Below are 19,811 nucleotides of genomic sequence, written 5' to 3' on the forward strand. Positions count from 1 at the left end.
AGCGTCAAGGGTCTTTGCGTTGTCTGTGTACGTTAGGATTTGGCTTTCAGTAAATACCTGGAATATCTTCTTTCTCGTAATTGCAATACTTTAAAAGAAAGGTCTTTCCTTTTCACATAATCCAATTAACCAAGATGTAATAAAAAGCCGATGGGTATCAGTGGGTCAGCCATGAAGAAAAAAAAAAAGAGACAAAGATCTTGAACTCACTCAGTTGAGTTGGTTGGCCGTAATGCAAGTGTTGCAATTAATCATGTTCCAGAAGGTGGCCTCTTACTGTGACCTCTTCTCAACCTTCCATCCGTGCAGTCGTTATGAAGGTTCAGAGATCAAAGTCAGACTTTACAGGATTTCAATTTTTATAGATCACTTTTAATCTGGTCAGGTTTGCGCCTTTTGTTATAGATATAAAATGAAGTTTAGTGACGATGCGAATGGGTTGGTAATTTTGCGATTTATAAAACAATTTTTGGTTTATCAGCAGCATCGTTCTTAGTCGGAATTTCTTGGGGCATACAAATCACTTATAAAAATTATTTACTTAAAGCGTGTATAGAAAAGGCTGATATGTTAAAGCATGTAACAAATTATGGGTTGGTAAAGGTTTCTGTTACCTAGCATTGGGTTGTTAATTTCATATAAGTGATTTTTAATTTCATGTAAGTGATTTTTAAATGTTTAAAAATTTATGCTATCATACTTAAAGCGTGTATAGAAAAGGCTGATATGTTAAAGCATGTAACAAATTATGGGTTGGTAAAGGTTTCTGTTACCTAGCATTGGGTTGTTAATTTCATATAAGTGATTTTTAATTTCATATAAGTGATTTTTAAATGTTTAAAAATTTATGCTATCAATTTACTTGCGAAAAGCCTTTGTTGCTGTAACTCGGGTTTCAGCTTTTTTTTTTTTTTTACGTATGTTAAGGTTGAAAAAACATTTTGGGTTGAACCTTTAAGATATTATTTACTGGTATGTGTCTTGCTTTGATTATTAGTGTCAGCAATTCAAGAGACTTGAAATCTGGCAGTGGTGGTGAAAAGGCTGCGTCAGTGATTGGAACTGGAATTTTTATTGCAACAGGTGTGTCAGGTTAAAGTTAGCCTGTGATTAACGAAATACAGCCAACTGCTTGTGCCAGTTGTACAAAATTGCTAAAATGTGTATGGTTAATATAATTGGTTGCATCAGCAGGACAAATCCACGAGGATGCCTAGTCATGTTAAAAACGCTCTCATTAAAGAAAATAGGGCCTATCACTGTTAAAGATTGATAGTGAGTGTCTGAGCATCAGTGGTCATATACACTGGCACACGTAATGGCTGCAATGGAGAAAGTGGTAGTGATGATGAGCCTCTTGCCACTGCTATTGTCAAATGGTAATGGTCGAGATGCCCGTCATTACTGTTACGTGGAATGGGAGGGCTGGAGTGTGTCAGGTGTAATGTTGGACCTTTCGAGTATAGGGTGTAAGAGTTTAAGCTAGGTATTTCAGTGTGGAAAAATATTTTGACTACTAAATATTGTGCGTAGGAGTTAAGGTTAGGTATTTCACAGCGCAAAAAAGTGTGAAAAAAAAAACAGTATTTTTGTTGATATCGCTAATCTGACTTGTGATTGCAGTAAATACAACAGACTTTTATCTAATTCCCCTTATTAACAAGTACACATTGTATTGTTATTGTGGTGGTTAGGAATAACCACTGTTAGATCTTGTTTTCCATAATGACAAAGTTAACTAAAATTTCCTTCCATAACTTGTAAAGGTGAAAGAATAGGAATTTATTCCAGAACAACTGTGCACAGGTGTAATATATAAGAAGGTTATTTGTGTTTAATCAGTCAGAAGGGAGAAGGAAGTAGTAGAATCGTCTTTGCATTGTGATTCATATTCCAACCTAAGTTGAAGACACATTTAAGACATTAAGGCAATAAAGAGCTTCCAGGAAAAAGTCAACTCTACCAAGTTGAAGTATCTATCCTTACAAAGTTTCAGTCGTTCCGATTTTGTTGTTCATGAAGAACTGTGGTTTTAATTGATAAAATATAAAAATAAGTATAATAAAAGCACGGAACCCCTTATAGCATTTTGGCGAATTAAAATTTTTTTTATTTAACTTACTATGAATTTTATATACCTGTTTAGTGTGGAAGCATGAGTAAATGTATTTGTTGTGTGTATGTGGCAGAACGTGTGCCTATGTGCAGGTTTTTAATTCGCTCACCACCGTACCAAATGACCTATTGGGTCCCAGTGCTTGGCCTAAGGCGTAGATCTGATATTATATTCTAATCCTCCGGGCCACTACTACTTACAAAGTTGAAGTATATCCTTAGATTTATGTACACTACAGACACATTGAATTTGCAGCACTGTCGTCAGGGGATCAAGTAGTTGGGTGGGCTATCCTGTGGGGAAACATCTGTCTAGGAAGGTGTAATGATTACGAGTCTAGAGGCCAGGATACTAACCAAATACCAAAAGAACCAGTGGAAGATTGCAAAATATTTCTGAAAAGCAAGAAATAGACCGTAAGTTACTGTGTAGCTGGAAATATTTAAAGAAAAAAAAATTTGATGAACAGAAAGAAACTATACAGGTTGCCTTGGATGGGCAGAGTTCACAGAAGAATTAAGAAAACCATGGGAATACTGAAAGATACGGTATATTCTTATGCTTCTCTTCAAGAAAACACAAGAACTGATGAGTGACCTAGTCTAAAAATACAAGATGAGAAGCATAAAGAAAGAGTCGACAAAGTGAAACTTTCAAGGTATGAATAGACAGTGTGAAACTAGAGTTAGCTGAGAATTTGCAGTAAGTTAAGATGATGATATAGAATTAATGGAAGTGTATATGAGTTGCTATAACTTCGAATGGTGAGACAAAGTTTGATATAATTGGACTTAATAGTGTGAAGAACAGTGTGGCAAATAGGAAGGTGAGTGTGATAAACAGGAAGATGAAGAACATTGAGGTATACGTATCAGCCGTAAGTCCTACCAAAAGTTAGTGGTATAAACAGTGGAAAAGCTGACTAAGGATTTGATTTACTGCAGGGTAAGTGGATGTTGGCAGATAGTACTAGACACTTCAAACAAACCGTGCTACCCAAGCAAGTGAGGTCCGTGTCATGAGGGTGCAGGTCCACAACACTTGGGTGTGAGGAAAACTGTCACAAGGCAGAGGTTCTTCTTGGTCTTGCATAGGGATGAGACAGGATTGAGACGATTGGTGAAGGCCATTCATATGGTGTGCGCTATGCAAAGAGGTCCTAATAAACGGAGTAGGAACACTTCATAGAAAGATATGATTTAGACATTGCTGGCCCCATACCTGTGGTCAACATCAGGCAACAAGTATGTATGTGTATTACTTGACCAAGTGGCTAGAAGCTAATATCACATCATACCATACTATACCAAGAAGCTTGTGTAAGACAGTTTATTCGGTATGCCCGTGGAGCTAGTACACTGATCAAGGAAGGGCTTTTAAGTCTGCAGTGTTCAGGGAGTGCTGTGAGTTACAGAAAACAAAAACACCATTAATGAGACCCAAGTCTGATGGCATGGTTGAGAAATTCAACTTGAAAAGCTGTGACAAGATTGTGAAACTGTACTTGAAAATACTAATGTAAATTACTGGAAAATACTTGTGTAAATTACTGGTCAGGAATTGAGGTGTTGTCTGTAGATTACTTTACAGGGAGATTGCCAGATAAGGAATATCCAAGGAATTGAAGAATAGACCACATGAATTACATCACCAAATAAAATGAGAGCCAGATATATTGCTAAAGCATGCACAGAGATTTATTATTAATGACAAAACTTGGTTATATAACACTCAAAAGAAGAAGGGAGTACAGAAGTCTTCTAAACTGAAGAGTGAATACAGTGAAAGGTGCTTTCTGGTGTGATATTGTGGTTTAAGTTCCAGTCCCAAATTCTCTTCATGCTGTTATAAAAGACTATGGCACTATCATGGATTTGGACAGTACACGTGGATAAAGGATTTTTTCAGAGTGAGAATCCTGACAGTGCTATGCATAATGGTGACCAAGGGACTGCACTAACCCTCCATAGAGAGTTAGCATACTAACAGTGTTGTTAAGAACAGTTCAAGTGAACCAGCCAGTGTAGGTGAAAATGTCATGAGAAGGCTAGACACGTTCACGCAGAAAAGTATATAAGGCCTTTCAAGTGGGAATAATAGTGTTTCAGATGATGTGGTATAATTTGCACTTGATTGTTTTGTGATAATTGTATCCTGTACTCGTTTGTCACGTAGTATACACTATAATATCATGGTAATAGTTCGGACTCTTTATCAAATATGATAACAGTAAATATAAGAACATCATTAGCAAGTAAACTGTTGATGGCTGTCATGATCAGGATAATCTAGTTGCAACTAGTTAATTAAAAAAAGTACTGGAGTATTTTAGGTGGCCATACATCAGTGTAAAGGTAGTCAGTAAAAGGAATTCCTCCTAAACCGGTATATATTGTAACATTCCAGAAGAAAAGCTCAGGGTAGGTTCATTTGTTTATAAATCATGATATTCGAAGATGTACAAGGACAGTCATTGAATAAAAACCCAAATGTTAAAAGTTCTTTGCAAAATAATCAAGATTTTTATGAATCAAGTTATTGATTTCAACCACCATAAGCTTAGTTTTTTAAATAAATATAACTCCGTTATGCGTGTAACTCCGTCATGCGTAAATTACATCAAAGACTTTAAATTATTGTCATATTATTAATTTTCAAAGTTGTATTCATCATAACAAAGCAAGATTTTATTTTTAAAAGATTTTTATATAAAAACCTTCTTTCTAATTCATTGAGTAAAACTGTACTTCAAAGTTGTTTTTAAAGTAAGATTTTTCGTTGTTCGTTATTTCATCATAAGCTTTTAAAAATGAAAAAGCTGCAAATGCTAATGTTCTTTCATTTTTAAAAGCTGCAAAGACTAATGTTCTTTCGGAATTAATCATAAGTCGAATCGTCAGTAACTTTCAAAGCTTTCCTCATATTATATAAACCTGCGAATTTATGTGAACTACAGAAGTATATATAATATTTATCCTGGAGCAAAAATAAAAGAAAAATTACGGTAAGTTGTAAATGTACGATATGCACATATTCCACTACTCTTCAGCAAATTAATGGGATTTTCATTGTCTTACTTTACAGTGAGTGAATCACCGCCCAGCCCTGTTGCCCCATACAGCGTTAGTTTCGAAGCCTTGAGGACGGGGTCGACGACTCTTCTAAATATACAGAAATTACACGAAACCTCACTGTAAGTCTAAGAATGATAGTCATTGATTGTCACCAGTGAAATTTATAAAACAGTGTCTTTTCTTTTAAATAAATAAATGTAATGGGTCACTGATGAAGGTTATTTTAGCTATGATGAGGTAATCGCCATAAGCAGATTTAATAATTGATTCATGCAATAATTTATATTAACCTTGGAGAGGATTATTATAATCATGTTCATAATTGCGTATTTGTCAAGCAAGATGCTGAGTGACTCTACCCTGTGAAATTTAAACCACCTTTTAGCGAATAATGATCAATTTAAAGTAAATAGGTTTTAGTGTTATTAATATATTAACCCCCACCCCCACCCCCATTGAACTTGCACTAAAACTCTTAGAACTTAAAAACTGTCATATCTTTCATGTATAAATTCAGGACTTGCACTGGTATGCAGTTACAAAACAAGGCATGACAATATCTTGAGTTAGATGAAATTTGAAAACATCTTAAGATAACGTTCCAGAAGATTCTGTTTATTAAAAATAAGTTTTCAAGATTTTATCAAATTGTTCAAACTTGACTGCAACACAAACGTTATGCAGTTCTCAGAAAAAACTATGGTTGTCTATGACATCATTAGATATAATCCTTTTCAAGAATAAGCGTTTAAAAATAACCGGAACGACGTATCGAAACTTACCTATTAATAAAAAAGAATTAAATCTACTGGTATTTACTCAAAAAAAATCTTGCAAAACCAATCTGTTCAAGAAACCGTACATTATATAAAGATTCAATGGAAAGAAATCTGTTCAGAAGAAGAAAAACTTTAAAAAGTTCTCAGTATTATATTTCAAACATTCAAGACATCGTACTTTTATAATATTGACATTAAACATTACTCTGACATTTTATCTAACATATTATTCAGGAAGTCATCCAAATATCAAAATTTCTAGAACGTACAACATTAAAAAATATTCTCAAGACATTTGTACCTTAATACTGGTATTAACTTCACAAATTACACTGAAATTTTACCTAACATTAACTGTTCAGGAAATCATCCAGTTATCAAAATGATTTTCTAGAAACGTCCAAAATTATAAATTACGTTGAAAGAAAAGTCTTTAAATCTAGAAGTGTCAGCTAAAACGTCCACATTATTATAGAATCTTTTAGAGGTCAGAAAATAGTCCAATACCAAAATCACTTAAAAGCGTCCAACATTTTATATCCATAATAGAAATCTCTTATCTTACGTTTATCGTTAAAGATTAAAATTAATCTCTTCAAGAGTTCTAGAAACGTGCAATATAATAAAAATCAAACTGTTCACAATATTTTCCAGTAACCTGTTCAGCTGAGTAACCCATTATAAAGTTAATAAGCTTTTATAAACTCTCAGGTGAGTTAAATTACTAGATGTTGCAATAAAAACTGATGCCGTCAGTCTAATTTCACTGGACACCTAATTTTAAACAACATCTTATACATAAATTATAATCCCCACCCCACCGCCCCCGTCGTCCTAACTTGTACATGTGCGCGATGAGTAAACCTATTAAAAAAAAGTAATATGATGATTAGTTTATATGCGCTGATCGATGTTAGTATAAACGGAAACTGCGCCGAAGTTTCTTCGGCGCAATCGAGTTTTCTGTCCGGTGGTGGCCTCAGACAGCCCATAAAACTCTTAGCCGCGGCCCATAAAACTCATCCACGGTCCGGAGGTGGCCTATGTTGTTGGTGCCTATAGCGTTGCTAGAATTACGATTATGGCTAACTTTAACCTTAAATCAAATAAAAACTACTGAGGCTAGAGGGCTGCAATTTGGTGTGTTTGATGATCGGAGGGTGGAGGGTCAACCTACCAATTTGCAGCCCTCAAGCCTCAATAATTTTTAAGATTGAGGGCTGACGGACAGACAAAGCCAGCACAATAGTTTTCTTTTACAGAAAACTAAAAAAAAAACACAGCAATAAGTCTGGCTACCGGCAACCATTTGTTAAAGAAAGTCACACAATTTAGGGGTTGCTGTACCGATCATATTTTGGTTGTTCTCTGAGTCTTGTCCTGTTAGGCCGAGTATTAAACGCGTTTTCCTTCTCTCTCGCTTGCAGGGCGTTGTGTGGTAAAAGATCCTTGAGTGAAAGTCCCTCTCCACCTCCCGTAACCAGCTCAGGTCCGCCCGCCGCCCACCTATCCTCGGCAGTGTCGGTGTCCATGTCCTCTCCTGCTGCTGTGGCCGCTGCAGCTTCACTTCTCTCGCCTTCTCATTCTTTCATCTCCTCCTCGTCGTCGCCATCTTCGTCTCCTCCAACGCCACCAGCAGGGGCTAGACCACCGGGGCGTCCTCCGCCTCCACCGGCCGATTACACAGACGCCCTGAGGAGACGCAAAGTGCACAGGTGCGACTTTGAAGGTTGCGAAAAAGTTTACACGAAGAGTTCTCACCTGAAGGCGCATAAACGAACTCATACAGGTAAGAAGAACACTTTCAGCTCAAGTTTTATTTTGGGGGTTCAAAGATCGTAGATCTTGATATATTTAGATAAGGAGTATGCATGATCTTAACACCAAATGCAGTGAGCAGCAGAATACTGCTCGGAAGAATTAAGAACTGCAATATGAGAGACCCTCGCGTCTCACAATGTTTGAGCCTATGAGGTTCAAACATGTTGTAGAGTGACATAAGAAAACCCACCACCTTTGTGTATCAGAGGCTGCTAATTATATATCTAATGATCTGCATTTCTTGTTCCGCAGGCGAAAAGCCCTACCAGTGTACCTGGGACGGATGTATGTGGAGGTTCGCGAGATCGGACGAATTAACGCGTCACTATCGAAAACACACCGGCCAGAAACCATTCAAGTGCCAACTGTGCCAAAGGTCGTTTTCGCGATCTGACCATCTGTCACTGCACATGAAGAGGCACTGAAGAAGTGCGCTCGAAGCTTTCGAGATGAAGTCAGATCTTGAACAATAACACTAACACAGTGAAGAAGAAAACTTTGTGCCAAGTGTCACTCGATAGTGGGGAGAAGGAAAAAGTCTCCTTTTTGCCTATCGGAGCTTTAAGTTTTAACAATTAGTCGCTGGTGGTGACCGTTGCGTCTCCACCATTACAACCAAAACAAGTACCCCTTCTTTCTCTCCCCCTCCCCTTATCCTGTCTCCTTTCTTCCCCTTCTCCATGGAGGGGGGGAAATGTACAAATAACCTGTTGTTTCAACAGACGGTCACATGGTGGTGTCTTTTTTATAAAAGGGAAGCAGATGGGAATACCCCCTCACACCCACATTCTGTGGGTCATATTTTTTCGACGAACTCGAGATCTGTTTCTTGAGGTCCTCGGATGAAGAACAACAAAAACAACAACAGTACCAACGTTGGTCTTCCAGTTCCCCATCGCCCTCTTTTCAAGATCTTGATAGAATCAGTCCCACACGTCCTCCAGTAGGGTGGAGGAATTGAGTCGTCAGTTTTTACCTAACGGTTAATCCTATCGAAGGTCGTGAAAAAATCTTCGGTCATACTGTACAGTATATGTTTAACTTAGAAAAAATACATATTGTCGCCTTGATGTGTGAAAATGACTGATCTTTTGTAACTCTGTGGTATCACTAGTGATAGTGTGTGTGAATGGAAAAATAATATTACGAGAAATTTTTGGACGATAGAGGAGGGAATAAAAAAAAAATTGACTATAATCTATCAAATCGGACTCTCTGCTTGACAGTTGAGAGACCAAAGGAAAAGCAAGCAAGCTTTTTTTTGTACCGTAGAGTACACAGCAAGTAACTCTTCGTTCCATGCAAGACAATATATAAATATATATTATATATTCCGACATTATACACTGAACCGCTGTCTTCCAGATGCCTTGTGACTTACCATAGAGAGTGTATTTTAATTTCTTGAGAGTTAATTGCTCCACATTCGTCAACTATTGGAGTTACGAATAACTAACATTTTTGAAAAAATTATCACTTAAGTCTGCATATTGGCAATGATTAGGCCTGTGACGTCTCAGCTTTTCGTCAAAGATGAGGTCATTTTTGTTCATGTTTTTTACGCTTGAAACATTAAAAAAAAATTTAAAGGTGATACTATTTGTAAGCACAAATAGATAAAAAACCAGTGCATGTAGTAGTCTTCCAACTTCCTTGTGATGGAAACGGTGTTATATATATACGAGATCTTCCATAGCTGAGCTGACGAGCCCGTGAAAGTAGCCTCGGCCGATTCACCCCCGTCCTTCACACTTCTGTTTGCAGTACTTAAAGACAATAAAAACATAGCTTCTGTCAGTCATTTATCTTTTTCATGTGCTGCGAGGAATGAGAATAAAGTACTATATTTTATCAATGTGAAATTTGTAATCCGATAACTGTAAACAAATTCGAAAGTTCCTTTGGTTAATGGAAAGTAGCTTTCTTTCTCTGCCAAATAGAAGTGTGAAGGATTTTTTCTTGAGTTTTGTTTTTGTCTGGTGAATCTGCCCAGAACTCGGTTAGGGACCACTGGACTACGGGGCCTCGTTGAAGCCTTTTGCTCGATGTAGGTAGAATTATATTCAACAAAAATAAAAAATACTTTCTCTCCACCAATTGTATATGTTTAGGAAGAATAAATCAAAAGAACTGTGATTTCTCTCACTGTACTTATCTCGTTTGTCTGAATCATTAAAAGGGAAAAAAATATAAAAAAGCCCGCTAGGGGTATGATATATGTATAGTACAAAACATTAGCCAGAAAGAACCTATTCAGTTCGCAGTTTTCCTTTGAAACGGCAAATTACATTATCATTACTCTGTCCTGTTTCCTTCGTTAACACCCAAATACTTGCCATGACATCAATTGTATCTTGGAATAATAATATTAGGTTTTTCCCTAATAACTGGACATTTTTCATCTTATTTTCTCGATCAAGAAAAACGTTAAACAAAACTACGTGAACGATTGATGCTTCTTCTGCAGAGGCGTTTTGAAAAGCGTGCATGCAAAACCCGCTCTATAGAGAGGCTCTGGACACCCGATCATGACTGTCTTCACCACAGGCTATCACGAACTACATAAAACTCTCCGTGCACTCTCACGTCTGTCATCAATCCGTCCCCTTTCCCATATCACTCAAAAGACACTGCTTAGTCGCAAGTGCTTCATCTTCACACACACACTTGTAAACTGACACACTTAACTTCTTGACGCCTATCTCAAGGTCACACAGACACTTTCAACGGACATTCCTGACTTCTTGACTTAAATCATAAATAGCATTTTCTTCTTTGTTGTATTTTTACCTAAGCAAATATTTACCATATTTTCTTCTTTTTAGACCATTTCAGTCATCTGAATTATATCGTTTAGGATTTTGCTATCTATAAGTACTTGCAAAACGTCCAGTCATGTGTTGAATTTTTCAATTTGTAGTACAGGCAGCTAGAACTACTTTCTAATTCTTAATCTTACTCAGCTAGAACCACTACTTTATTCAAGAAACAAATTCAGTACTTTGAAGTCTACATCTCTCTCGTCAGCTTCCTTCATTTTCCTACTCTACATTTGACCTCCTTCCACTGTCCACTGATGGGTAAAATCCTTCCTTTCCCTATTCTATAAATATATATATGTCATACGCTGCTCTTTGATGCTTAGGATCTTGCTACTCATAAATATTTAGTAAAATGTGATTTTGGTTTCACTTGTGTATATTGGCAGAATATTTCGCTAATCACAACTTCCTAAAGGCCCAGGTCCTTTGCATGTATAGATTTCAGCTGTTTACATATGCTTTCTCCATCGTGTACTGATTTTACCGCATATTTCGGTATACTACAACTTATCACTTCAACTGGAAAATTAGTGAATTGGTAGAATAGATGAGCTAAATCCATCTTTCCCTTATGGAAAAAAAAACCTGTCTCCAAGAGATTCGTTTGGACAATAATACGATAGGAGCCCGAGATTGGGCTCAGTGCTTTCTTTACAATTTACACTTTACAGTTCTAGATGAAATGTCCTTCGTATTGGGGTTATAGTTTAGTCAAGAGATTGCGTCTAGACCGGAGCATTTAGTGAGGGATGTGGTGTTTTAACGTGTTAGGTCATATATTGCTAGTTTCCGGAGTTAACAGAAAGTGCACTGCAGTCAAGGATGTTTTCCGAGTAAGATTAGCTTTAAAAGAACATAATGGAGTTGAGCACAGAGGGTCTCAAGTGTTAGGTATTCCTAAGGTTACGATGTCAAGTTTCGTCAAGTGGAAATTCTGATGTTGGAGATTGCGTTAAGTCAAAAGTCTCAGTGCTGGAACAAGGCTTTTTTTTTTATGAATCAATTTTTTTTTTTCAAATTGACACTGTGAAAAACAGTTTCTAGGACCTGACTGGAGTTTTTTCTTGACACTGGAAAAACTGTATTTAAGACTGGACAAGTTTTTTCTTGAAAGACCCCTTTCAAAGATTTTGCCATTGAGATTTTCTGAAGCCGAACTGTAAATTTTTAATAGGCATTTTGAATAACTGTTTCGGGACTGGGACTTTTCGCGAAGCGCCGAATCTAATTACGAAGGCAAGCTGTTCCTCGAAAAAGGGCATTTTTCGAATGCGTTTTTTGGCAAGTATTTCGGCATGAGCGAAGGCGGACTTTTTTCCTTCAGAGGCACAAACGTTCTTGAGAGCAATAGCCGTTCAATAGTCAGATGGTAAAATAGCTACTGAGAAACCATAGTTTTATTGAGAGCCATTTTATGTGAATTTGTGTCGTTAGAGTAATGACTGTTCCAACAATATTCAGACAATAACTGTTTGCAACTTGTCCTCGCCTGTGTATGTTTGTTTCTGTTGCTGTGGGTAGGGATGCCGTCGTCTAATGGGTAACCATATGGTGTTTGTGACCCATACAAAGTTGTTCATGTTCTATTTTCAATGTCTACTGTTTTTTCATATTACATTTTTTTTTTTATATTCCTTGCAATACGTCAATGTATTTCAGAGGTATTTGTCATCGGAAAGAGTTCCCCTTTACCTGGCATGAATGTTTTGGTTTCCTGGTTTTGAAAATTTTCCCTATTTCCAGTGTATATAATTCTAACGTTTAAATTACTGAAGAGCCAAGCAGTGGCGTCATTGTATTGACTGGAGAGAGCAATGCTCGCGGCGTGCATCTTAAAAGCCAATTTTAGCTTGCACATGCCGAAACAATTCCCTGTCTTCCTATACGGTTAGTTTTAAAAAGTAGGTAATGGAATCACGTTGTCTGATGTTAAGTGCAGAATAGAAAATTCTCGTCATCTTAGGGCATTTTTTTTTAATTTAATTTTGAGGGTTTGGCGTAACAGAAAAAACGGAGTATAATTTGAAAAAAAATTTGAGGTGCGCTCTGTACCACTAGAATGTTTATTTATTTGGAATGATGGCATCCATTTCCCCTCATTTGAATTAAAATGTATTCTATCCCTAACTTTCTGCCTAATGTCGTACCCTTTCCAAGATTTTTAGTAATGCTTCTCAGTCTTTTTCTATAACTGTCCGTAATGTTTCGTCTTCTGCTGTATTTGAATTTTATCATCTTGTGCTAATCATTTTCTCATTCATTGTTGTCATTCCGTGTTTCATTTCTTTAAGTAATGCGTCTCATCCTGTTTTGTATCTCATGTCATACATCTGTCTGGGTAATGCGTCAAATTTCTTTCTCTCTCTCTCTCTCTCTCTCTCTCTCTCTCTCTCTCTCTCTCTCTCTCTCTCTCTCTCTCTCTCTTTTCCTTATCTACTTCTGAAAGTAAATCTTTTTCATATCATGCCATACATGTCGTGAATTATCTTACTGTTTAGTTGCTCTCTTCTCATTTTATACCATTCAGCTGTCAAACCATTCTTTCTCACCCTACGTTATATCTCGCATATCCCATGGTAACGCTGTTCTGTTCAGTTAACAGTTTCTTCACCTTACACAGCAGACCTGTCTAGTTTCGAACCCCAACCTTCCCGACTTTGCTTTCCTCGACTTCTTCGCGGATGTTAACAGTTTTTACGTTTCAGAAATACTGACGAAACAACGCTCAAACAGCCTTGCGATCGACCTGTAAAAAATGCATATGCATATCACGGCTTTTATCAGAAAAGAATTGTAGTTAGTATGCGGTACCGATAATTTGTTCAGATACTAGCGATTAAGTAGATCATTCCTGGTTACCGGGTCTTTTTTTTTTTTTTATAGAGAGAGAAGGTCATTTGAGAAATTTTTCACTAAAGTCATGAAAGAGTTTGCTAAATCTCAAGAGAAATGTGTAATTTGCGCGTATTACATTTTACATTTCTAGATTTTCAGAGAATCTTTCAAGTCTCTTCTGAATTTCAAGCAATTCGTTGAGCTTTAAGGTTTTAGAAAAGATCTTACTTTTTTTTCCATACCAGAATCATTAGCATCAAATTTAACCCGGTTAAATATATTGTCAATCTGTTTGCAAACTTTATCAAAATTATAAAATATGATTTTTAATTGGCAATTCCTAAAAATAAAGTAAATTTTGACAAATTCATTGTATATATAAATAAACTTGGCTAACGTCAAAAAGCACTCTGTATTAATGGAACGCATTACTCTTTACAGCTTTCTCTTTCACACTCTCTCTGAACTCCTTTCTTTTCTCGTTCACAGACTCCCTCTACCTTTCCCGTACCCCTTTGCCCTCAACTTTGTATCGTTTTTATTATTCCCATTTACAATCTTCTTATTACATTTTGTCCTGTATTTCCTGTTGTTTCATCTTCGCATATTTTTCACTAAAATTCACTTTTATTATTATTCATTATTCCTAATGATTTTAATGTTTGTCCTCATAGTTTTCCCTTGACTTCCTCCTATTACTTTTATTTTATTAATCTGGAGAAGATAACATTCCTCTCTTAATTCCTATGTAATTCCTATATATATGTTATATATATATTTAATCTTATGTAGAAAGAAAAACCTAAGGGCATTCCTTACTTACCATTCCATTCTAATAACAACATCCCCTTTTACGTTAAGTTTGAGTAACATTAATATGTAGCAATCCCCAATGTCTGTTTAAATCGTGTAATTGATACATAGATGTTATGAATTCTTTATAATATATAAATGATGAAGTAACTTAATTTTTTTCCTGTTTGAGGAATGTATATTCTTGTAAATACTGTTGTAAATATTGTGGAAATTTTTCGTAGTCTTGTAAATAAAGTGTATTGTTGACGTCAAAGGTGTTTTCATTTCCTTCGGACATGCTGCTTACACATCGTTCAGCAAAACTGAAGTTTACTCTGAAAAATAATTGCCTGAATACTACCTTATCAAGAAATTGCTTCGCCCTTGAAAAAAAAAATTATTTCTTAAACACTGGATTATTACCGTATAAGGTTCCACAATAAAACAAAATATATTATCAAGAGTTCGTTCGCTTCCACAATAAAATAAAATATATATGTAAGGAAACACTGAACATTATTCGCTCAAGAAATTTATTATTCGAATGTGTTTAAAAAAGACGATATACCATCTTATAAATGATTAATTTGCCTTCAAAAGTGGAAAGAACATAACCTTTAGGAATGCATACATTCTCCCTCAGTTTTCTAAAAGCATCTGATACCACCCTGTATCAAGAAGAGTTCCCTTCAAAAAATACCCGTAAATACCACAATATACGTCCACGTAATTCGCCTCCAGCTAAAATAGAAGTGTGTGCATTCTTTCATGTTTTATACGAGACATTACGTATAATACGTAAATAAGTTGAGGAAATAACGATTCTGCCAGAAGCCAGTATTTGCATGATATAACAGTTATGTATCAGTACAAGTTGGAATCGTACGTTTCAAAGCAAGACGTGAATGCTGATACCCTCAGAGCATTATTTTGCATTGTGCGTGATCAGGAAAAAATAACCCAATTACGAAAAACAATATTATACGAAAATATCCAATCAGTAAATGGGAGAGTTCTCCCTGGACTGGAAGAATTTAGTCTAGATGAGTGAACCTTATCATCACGTAAACGATGAGGTACGATGGGAACATTGAAGAAATATCATCGAGGAAAGTAACGGCCAGTGAAGGAAACGGTGCAAACACTTATCATGCACAGGCCTTTATGAGAAAGCCGAAAGTCCTGAGCAAAACTGGAATTCGAAAATCAAAAGGAGATGAATCTGGAAACACTTGAACCAGCTGGTTTTATGGAGTGTTAAGTAAAGATGACTACGGGCTGCTGAAAAGTAAGAGGTCGTGCCTAGCACAAGGCTGGCTGAATCTAGGTAGTCAGATGATTTATGTTGGGGAGTGTCTGAAATTTGGCACTACATGGTTTTTATGGAGCCCCGTAAGTTTGAACCGAGAGGCAACTTCGGGAAAGGATATAAATCGGTCTCATTCTTCCTTAAAAGAGGCTAATTTAGGAGGAAAAAAAAATAGGTTGAAGAAAAGTACTTCGAAAGGTCGAAAAGTCGAAAGAATCAGTTAATTCAACACACTTTAGCAAACATAAGAATTTTTTATATAAAACTGAACAGCTTTACTTATGGCAGAGCGCAGTCACAACAAACTATAAGTAATAATATTAACATGTGAGACAGAAAAAAATGTATTGAATCGGCGAAAACGTTGTTGTACGCTGTGTACAATGTGTTATTGGGAACCCATAATTTTAACTATTACTGAATCAACGATCAATATGACGAAGGTCAAGACGTCAAAAATATCTCATTCCTAATTCCACGTTTAAAAAAATCCACTACTAAATCATATATTGACGATTCATTATACATGTCAAGGACTAAAACATCAATACAGTACCCGATTTCTAGTCTCCACTCCTGTCACAAATATCATAGTAAACAATCCCCAAAATCCCTTACAAAAGGTCGATATAAACGATATCACGACCTTGGAAAGAAATTACGTATACGGAAGCTGTTAACATTGAACACTGGGAATCCTTTCCTTGGAAAGTACGTACCATTATCCGCAGACTATCTCAGCAAACTTCCCGATATCTTGGAAGTAATTGAGTGAAATTTATCATATCAGATAATTCGCTCTAGATCGTGTCACAGAAACGATATCTTTCGACTTCACATGATGCCTTGCTACCGATAGCCACCTAAGGACCCAATGACTGACACCGTGAACGGACATACCCACTCTTCAGAAGCAGTCGCATATGTATTTGCCAAAGAAATACATATTTATCATATCTTACTGATAGCAAGATATGAAAAACTGCGACAAGAAATGTATATTTGTGAGACACCACCTTGAGCTGAAGAGCTCGCACTGACGGCAAGGTGGACAAACATGCGCGACTCAAGTTTTGCCACCAATATTGGCAAACTTATTATAAAATATGGCAAAAAAAAAGTGCCAGAAAATGCGTGTGTCTGTGTGTGAGTGTGACACCGCTTTTAGGCGGGTCTAGTGTCCTAGTAAACGCTGCTTATAATTTTACATCAGCAGATGACACCATAAATCAATCTGCTCCGTGATGCCTGGTTTAGTCAGAGTGATTACCCAAAAGAGACAAAAAACCCCCCTGTATATTTAAGGTTTATTATCTAATCCCCCTTTTACAGTCTGCCAGTTATACATGATCAGGGACCCAGCAAAACTTAAATCTGTTGTGCAACACCCGTATTTAATCAAAATGACATTAAAATACATTCCTTATATATTTAAGGTCTTTTTTGTATTGTATTTATTTTTACAGCCTATCGGTTCTAGTCTAGTCGATGCGTTGTTCTCTAAAGTCTCATCATTCACATAACAAGCGATACTTTGTGTGTGTTTGAGAGAGAGAGAATCATCTATACCTACACCCGTGAGCGATCGAAAACTTCTTTATAATAAATATTTATTTACTAGAGCTGAAAATCTTGATGGCGATTAATCGTTTTGTTGATAAGTCACGTGTAATATTCGAAGAAAATAAATAATTCAAGAAAATAGGAAATGATAAAACACTAGCTCAAATCACCAACGATTTTTGGGTATAACGACGACATCAATATTACATTCAAAGCAAATTGAGGAAAAAACAAATAACATGGGATAAAACCACTTTCCCTGGGATTAAAGAAGAGAAGGGTGTTAATTTTCTTCGTTAGTTATCATTGTTAGTTATCAGCTGTTTGTAAGTATTCTATTTTGTTTAGAGCCATTTACAGGATGAACGTATTTTTACCGTTTTCTTTGTCCAGAAATGATGATTTATCGATGAAAAATTATTATTATTATTATTATTATTATTATTATTATTATTATTATTATTATTATTATTATTATTATTTAATGACTTTCACTTTGTGGTTGTTTGTGAATGGGAAAGATCTCTCCATCACGTTCAAGAAGTCCGTTCATCACTAACGCATTGTATATTTTCCGTGTAAATATATATATATATATATATATATATATATATATATATATATATATATATATATATATATATATATATATATATATATATATGATTACCTAGAAAACTAGCTCAGTGAATATGAAATGCCCCAGTAACCTCTTTAACTCAATCCCAACAAAATTGCAGGAAAAAATTAAACAAACCGAGACGAACTTGAACCATCTCAACAAAATTATTGCTCAGATAATAATTTTGCGCCTCTTACTTTGTCTCACGAAGTCGGGTAATGCTAACCTTCAGCAAATAAAGTCCGTCATTTTAATTCTATTATATCCATCGTAATTGTTATTCATCGTATACCCATTAATAAGTTGAGTCAATTTAATTTTGGTTATGCTTAAAATACGTAATTACTTTAACGCCCCCGATGGATTGGATGAGTCAACCTTGATCGAAATTTATTTGCACGAACGACTTGCATCTAATTTTAAATAAGTGAATGTCGTGTCATGTATTACCCTAGACATTAATTTTTTTATATAGTAATACTGAAAGATGCAAAGCATTTAACGTTCCTGATAAATTTACAAGAAAATATGTACTTAGAAATTTTATTGTGCGAGCGACTGATGAATTATAACGTTTGGTCAAACTTGATCTGAATCAACAGTTAACGAGAAGAGATTTCTTACTCACAACAGGACTTTCTCGCTGCAGGGTATTGTTGAATGTGTGAAAGTCCTAGATGAAGAAGAATGAAGGCTATGAAGGACAGCAACGTAGTATGCCAGGTTCCACATACCTGCGAAAAAAGAGTGCGACATATTAAAATCACGTTGGCTAATCATAATTGTGCTTTCAGATTACATTTACAAAGCATTTGCAGAGTAAATAAACTAAGAACATTCTCAACGGTTGATCATGATTAGGATTTGGTCTTCCATACTACTTACAAGCAATTGGCATGTATCATACTAACATTAAAACACACCCTTACTTTACTAACTTACTCCTAGCTTCTGTGATCCCTTATGGCCTATTTCCGCTTTTACCAGACGGCGATGTTTTGCTGCAAATCTCAAACACGCTTTGTTCATCACAAGGAAGGGATGTTAGCCCTCAATTTATATCTGGGCATGTGACTGACATGAGTCCCATGCATTATACGAAAGTATTTCAAAAACCGATTTATGTTCTCATACACCACTAACTGTGGATGTTTCACCTGCAAGAGGTTTTTAGGTTGCTTGTAGTCTTCCCTCTGAAAAGGTGTTTTCAAATCCCAACTAAGCTATAAAGGGGAACTTCCGGAGACTATTTTTATACCTAAAAGCAAATTTTGTCTTAAAATCAATATCCATTCCCTGAGCACATTGTCGGATGTTAGGCCATGTTACATTTCCAGGGAATGATGTGCTTGACGTATTTAAGGATTTTTGATTAACTTTTCACTCGAACGAGTTGTCCTAGTTACCTGAAAACACCAACACACACAGCGTGAAACTTCACTATTTCCATATATTCATGAGCATAGGCCTGCATGAGCAAGCGAGCACATAATTACTAGCTATCTCAATGTTATTTGTCTAATTTGTCTAAACATTGGAGGATAACTAATATAAATTCGAAAATCTGTACCCTTATTGTTCTTGGGACAGTTTTAAAAATTAAGTTTTCTCTTGTATATTCCAGTATCCGTTAATGCGGCCCCACCTGGTCACGCGGCCACGATCTGAACAATCTTAAAAATACACTGCGTAAAGAAGCTTTATCTTAAGCTTTCTAACCCTCTAGTCCCAGAAGAAAGTGGTTGATTAACATGACCATATTCCCAGTGTTTCTTGAACTCCCCTTTGAGGGAAGCGTGGTTCCAGTTTGAACAAACTTGAGTCACCTTCGCCAGAGGATGCTTTGCGCCGAGTTTGTTTGAAATAATTCCATTGGTTCTGTAGAAGTTGAAAATGTGAATAGTTTATGGCAAATATTTACTAAATACAGATATGCAGAGAATACTTTGACCAGGAAAGATCACCTGAGCTTTTACCTCAGGTGAGCTAAAGGACGAAGGAAATACAAAGGCTTGTTGCTACACCCCCCTTTTTACTAACACTAGCAGTAGTAGAAATAAAACGGGCTTGTAATT

At 36.1% G+C, this 19,811-nt stretch overlaps 1 protein-coding gene across 6 annotated transcripts in view; it reads left to right on the forward strand.

Annotated features, from left to right (window-relative positions):
- Positions 1 to 14,516, forward strand: part of LOC136830786 (Krueppel-like factor 8) — a 196,598-nt gene extending 182,082 nt beyond the window's left edge. For all 6 annotated transcript variants that reach the window (XM_067090707.1, XM_067090706.1, XM_067090708.1 and 3 more), the window contains 3 exons: positions 5,201 to 5,309; positions 7,397 to 7,758; positions 8,043 to 14,516. In XM_067090707.1, coding sequence (XP_066946808.1) covers positions 5,201 to 5,309; positions 7,397 to 7,758; positions 8,043 to 8,215 — 644 coding nt within the window. In that variant the 3' untranslated portion in view covers positions 8,216 to 14,516. The remainder of the gene's footprint in view (positions 1 to 5,200; positions 5,310 to 7,396; positions 7,759 to 8,042) is intronic.
- Positions 14,517 to 19,811: the final 5,295 nt, after the last annotated feature.

The sequence above is a fragment of the Macrobrachium rosenbergii genome, chromosome 47, assembly GCF_040412425.1.
Source record: "Macrobrachium rosenbergii isolate ZJJX-2024 chromosome 47, ASM4041242v1, whole genome shotgun sequence".
NCBI classification, from domain to species: Eukaryota; Metazoa; Arthropoda; class Malacostraca; order Decapoda; family Palaemonidae; genus Macrobrachium; species Macrobrachium rosenbergii.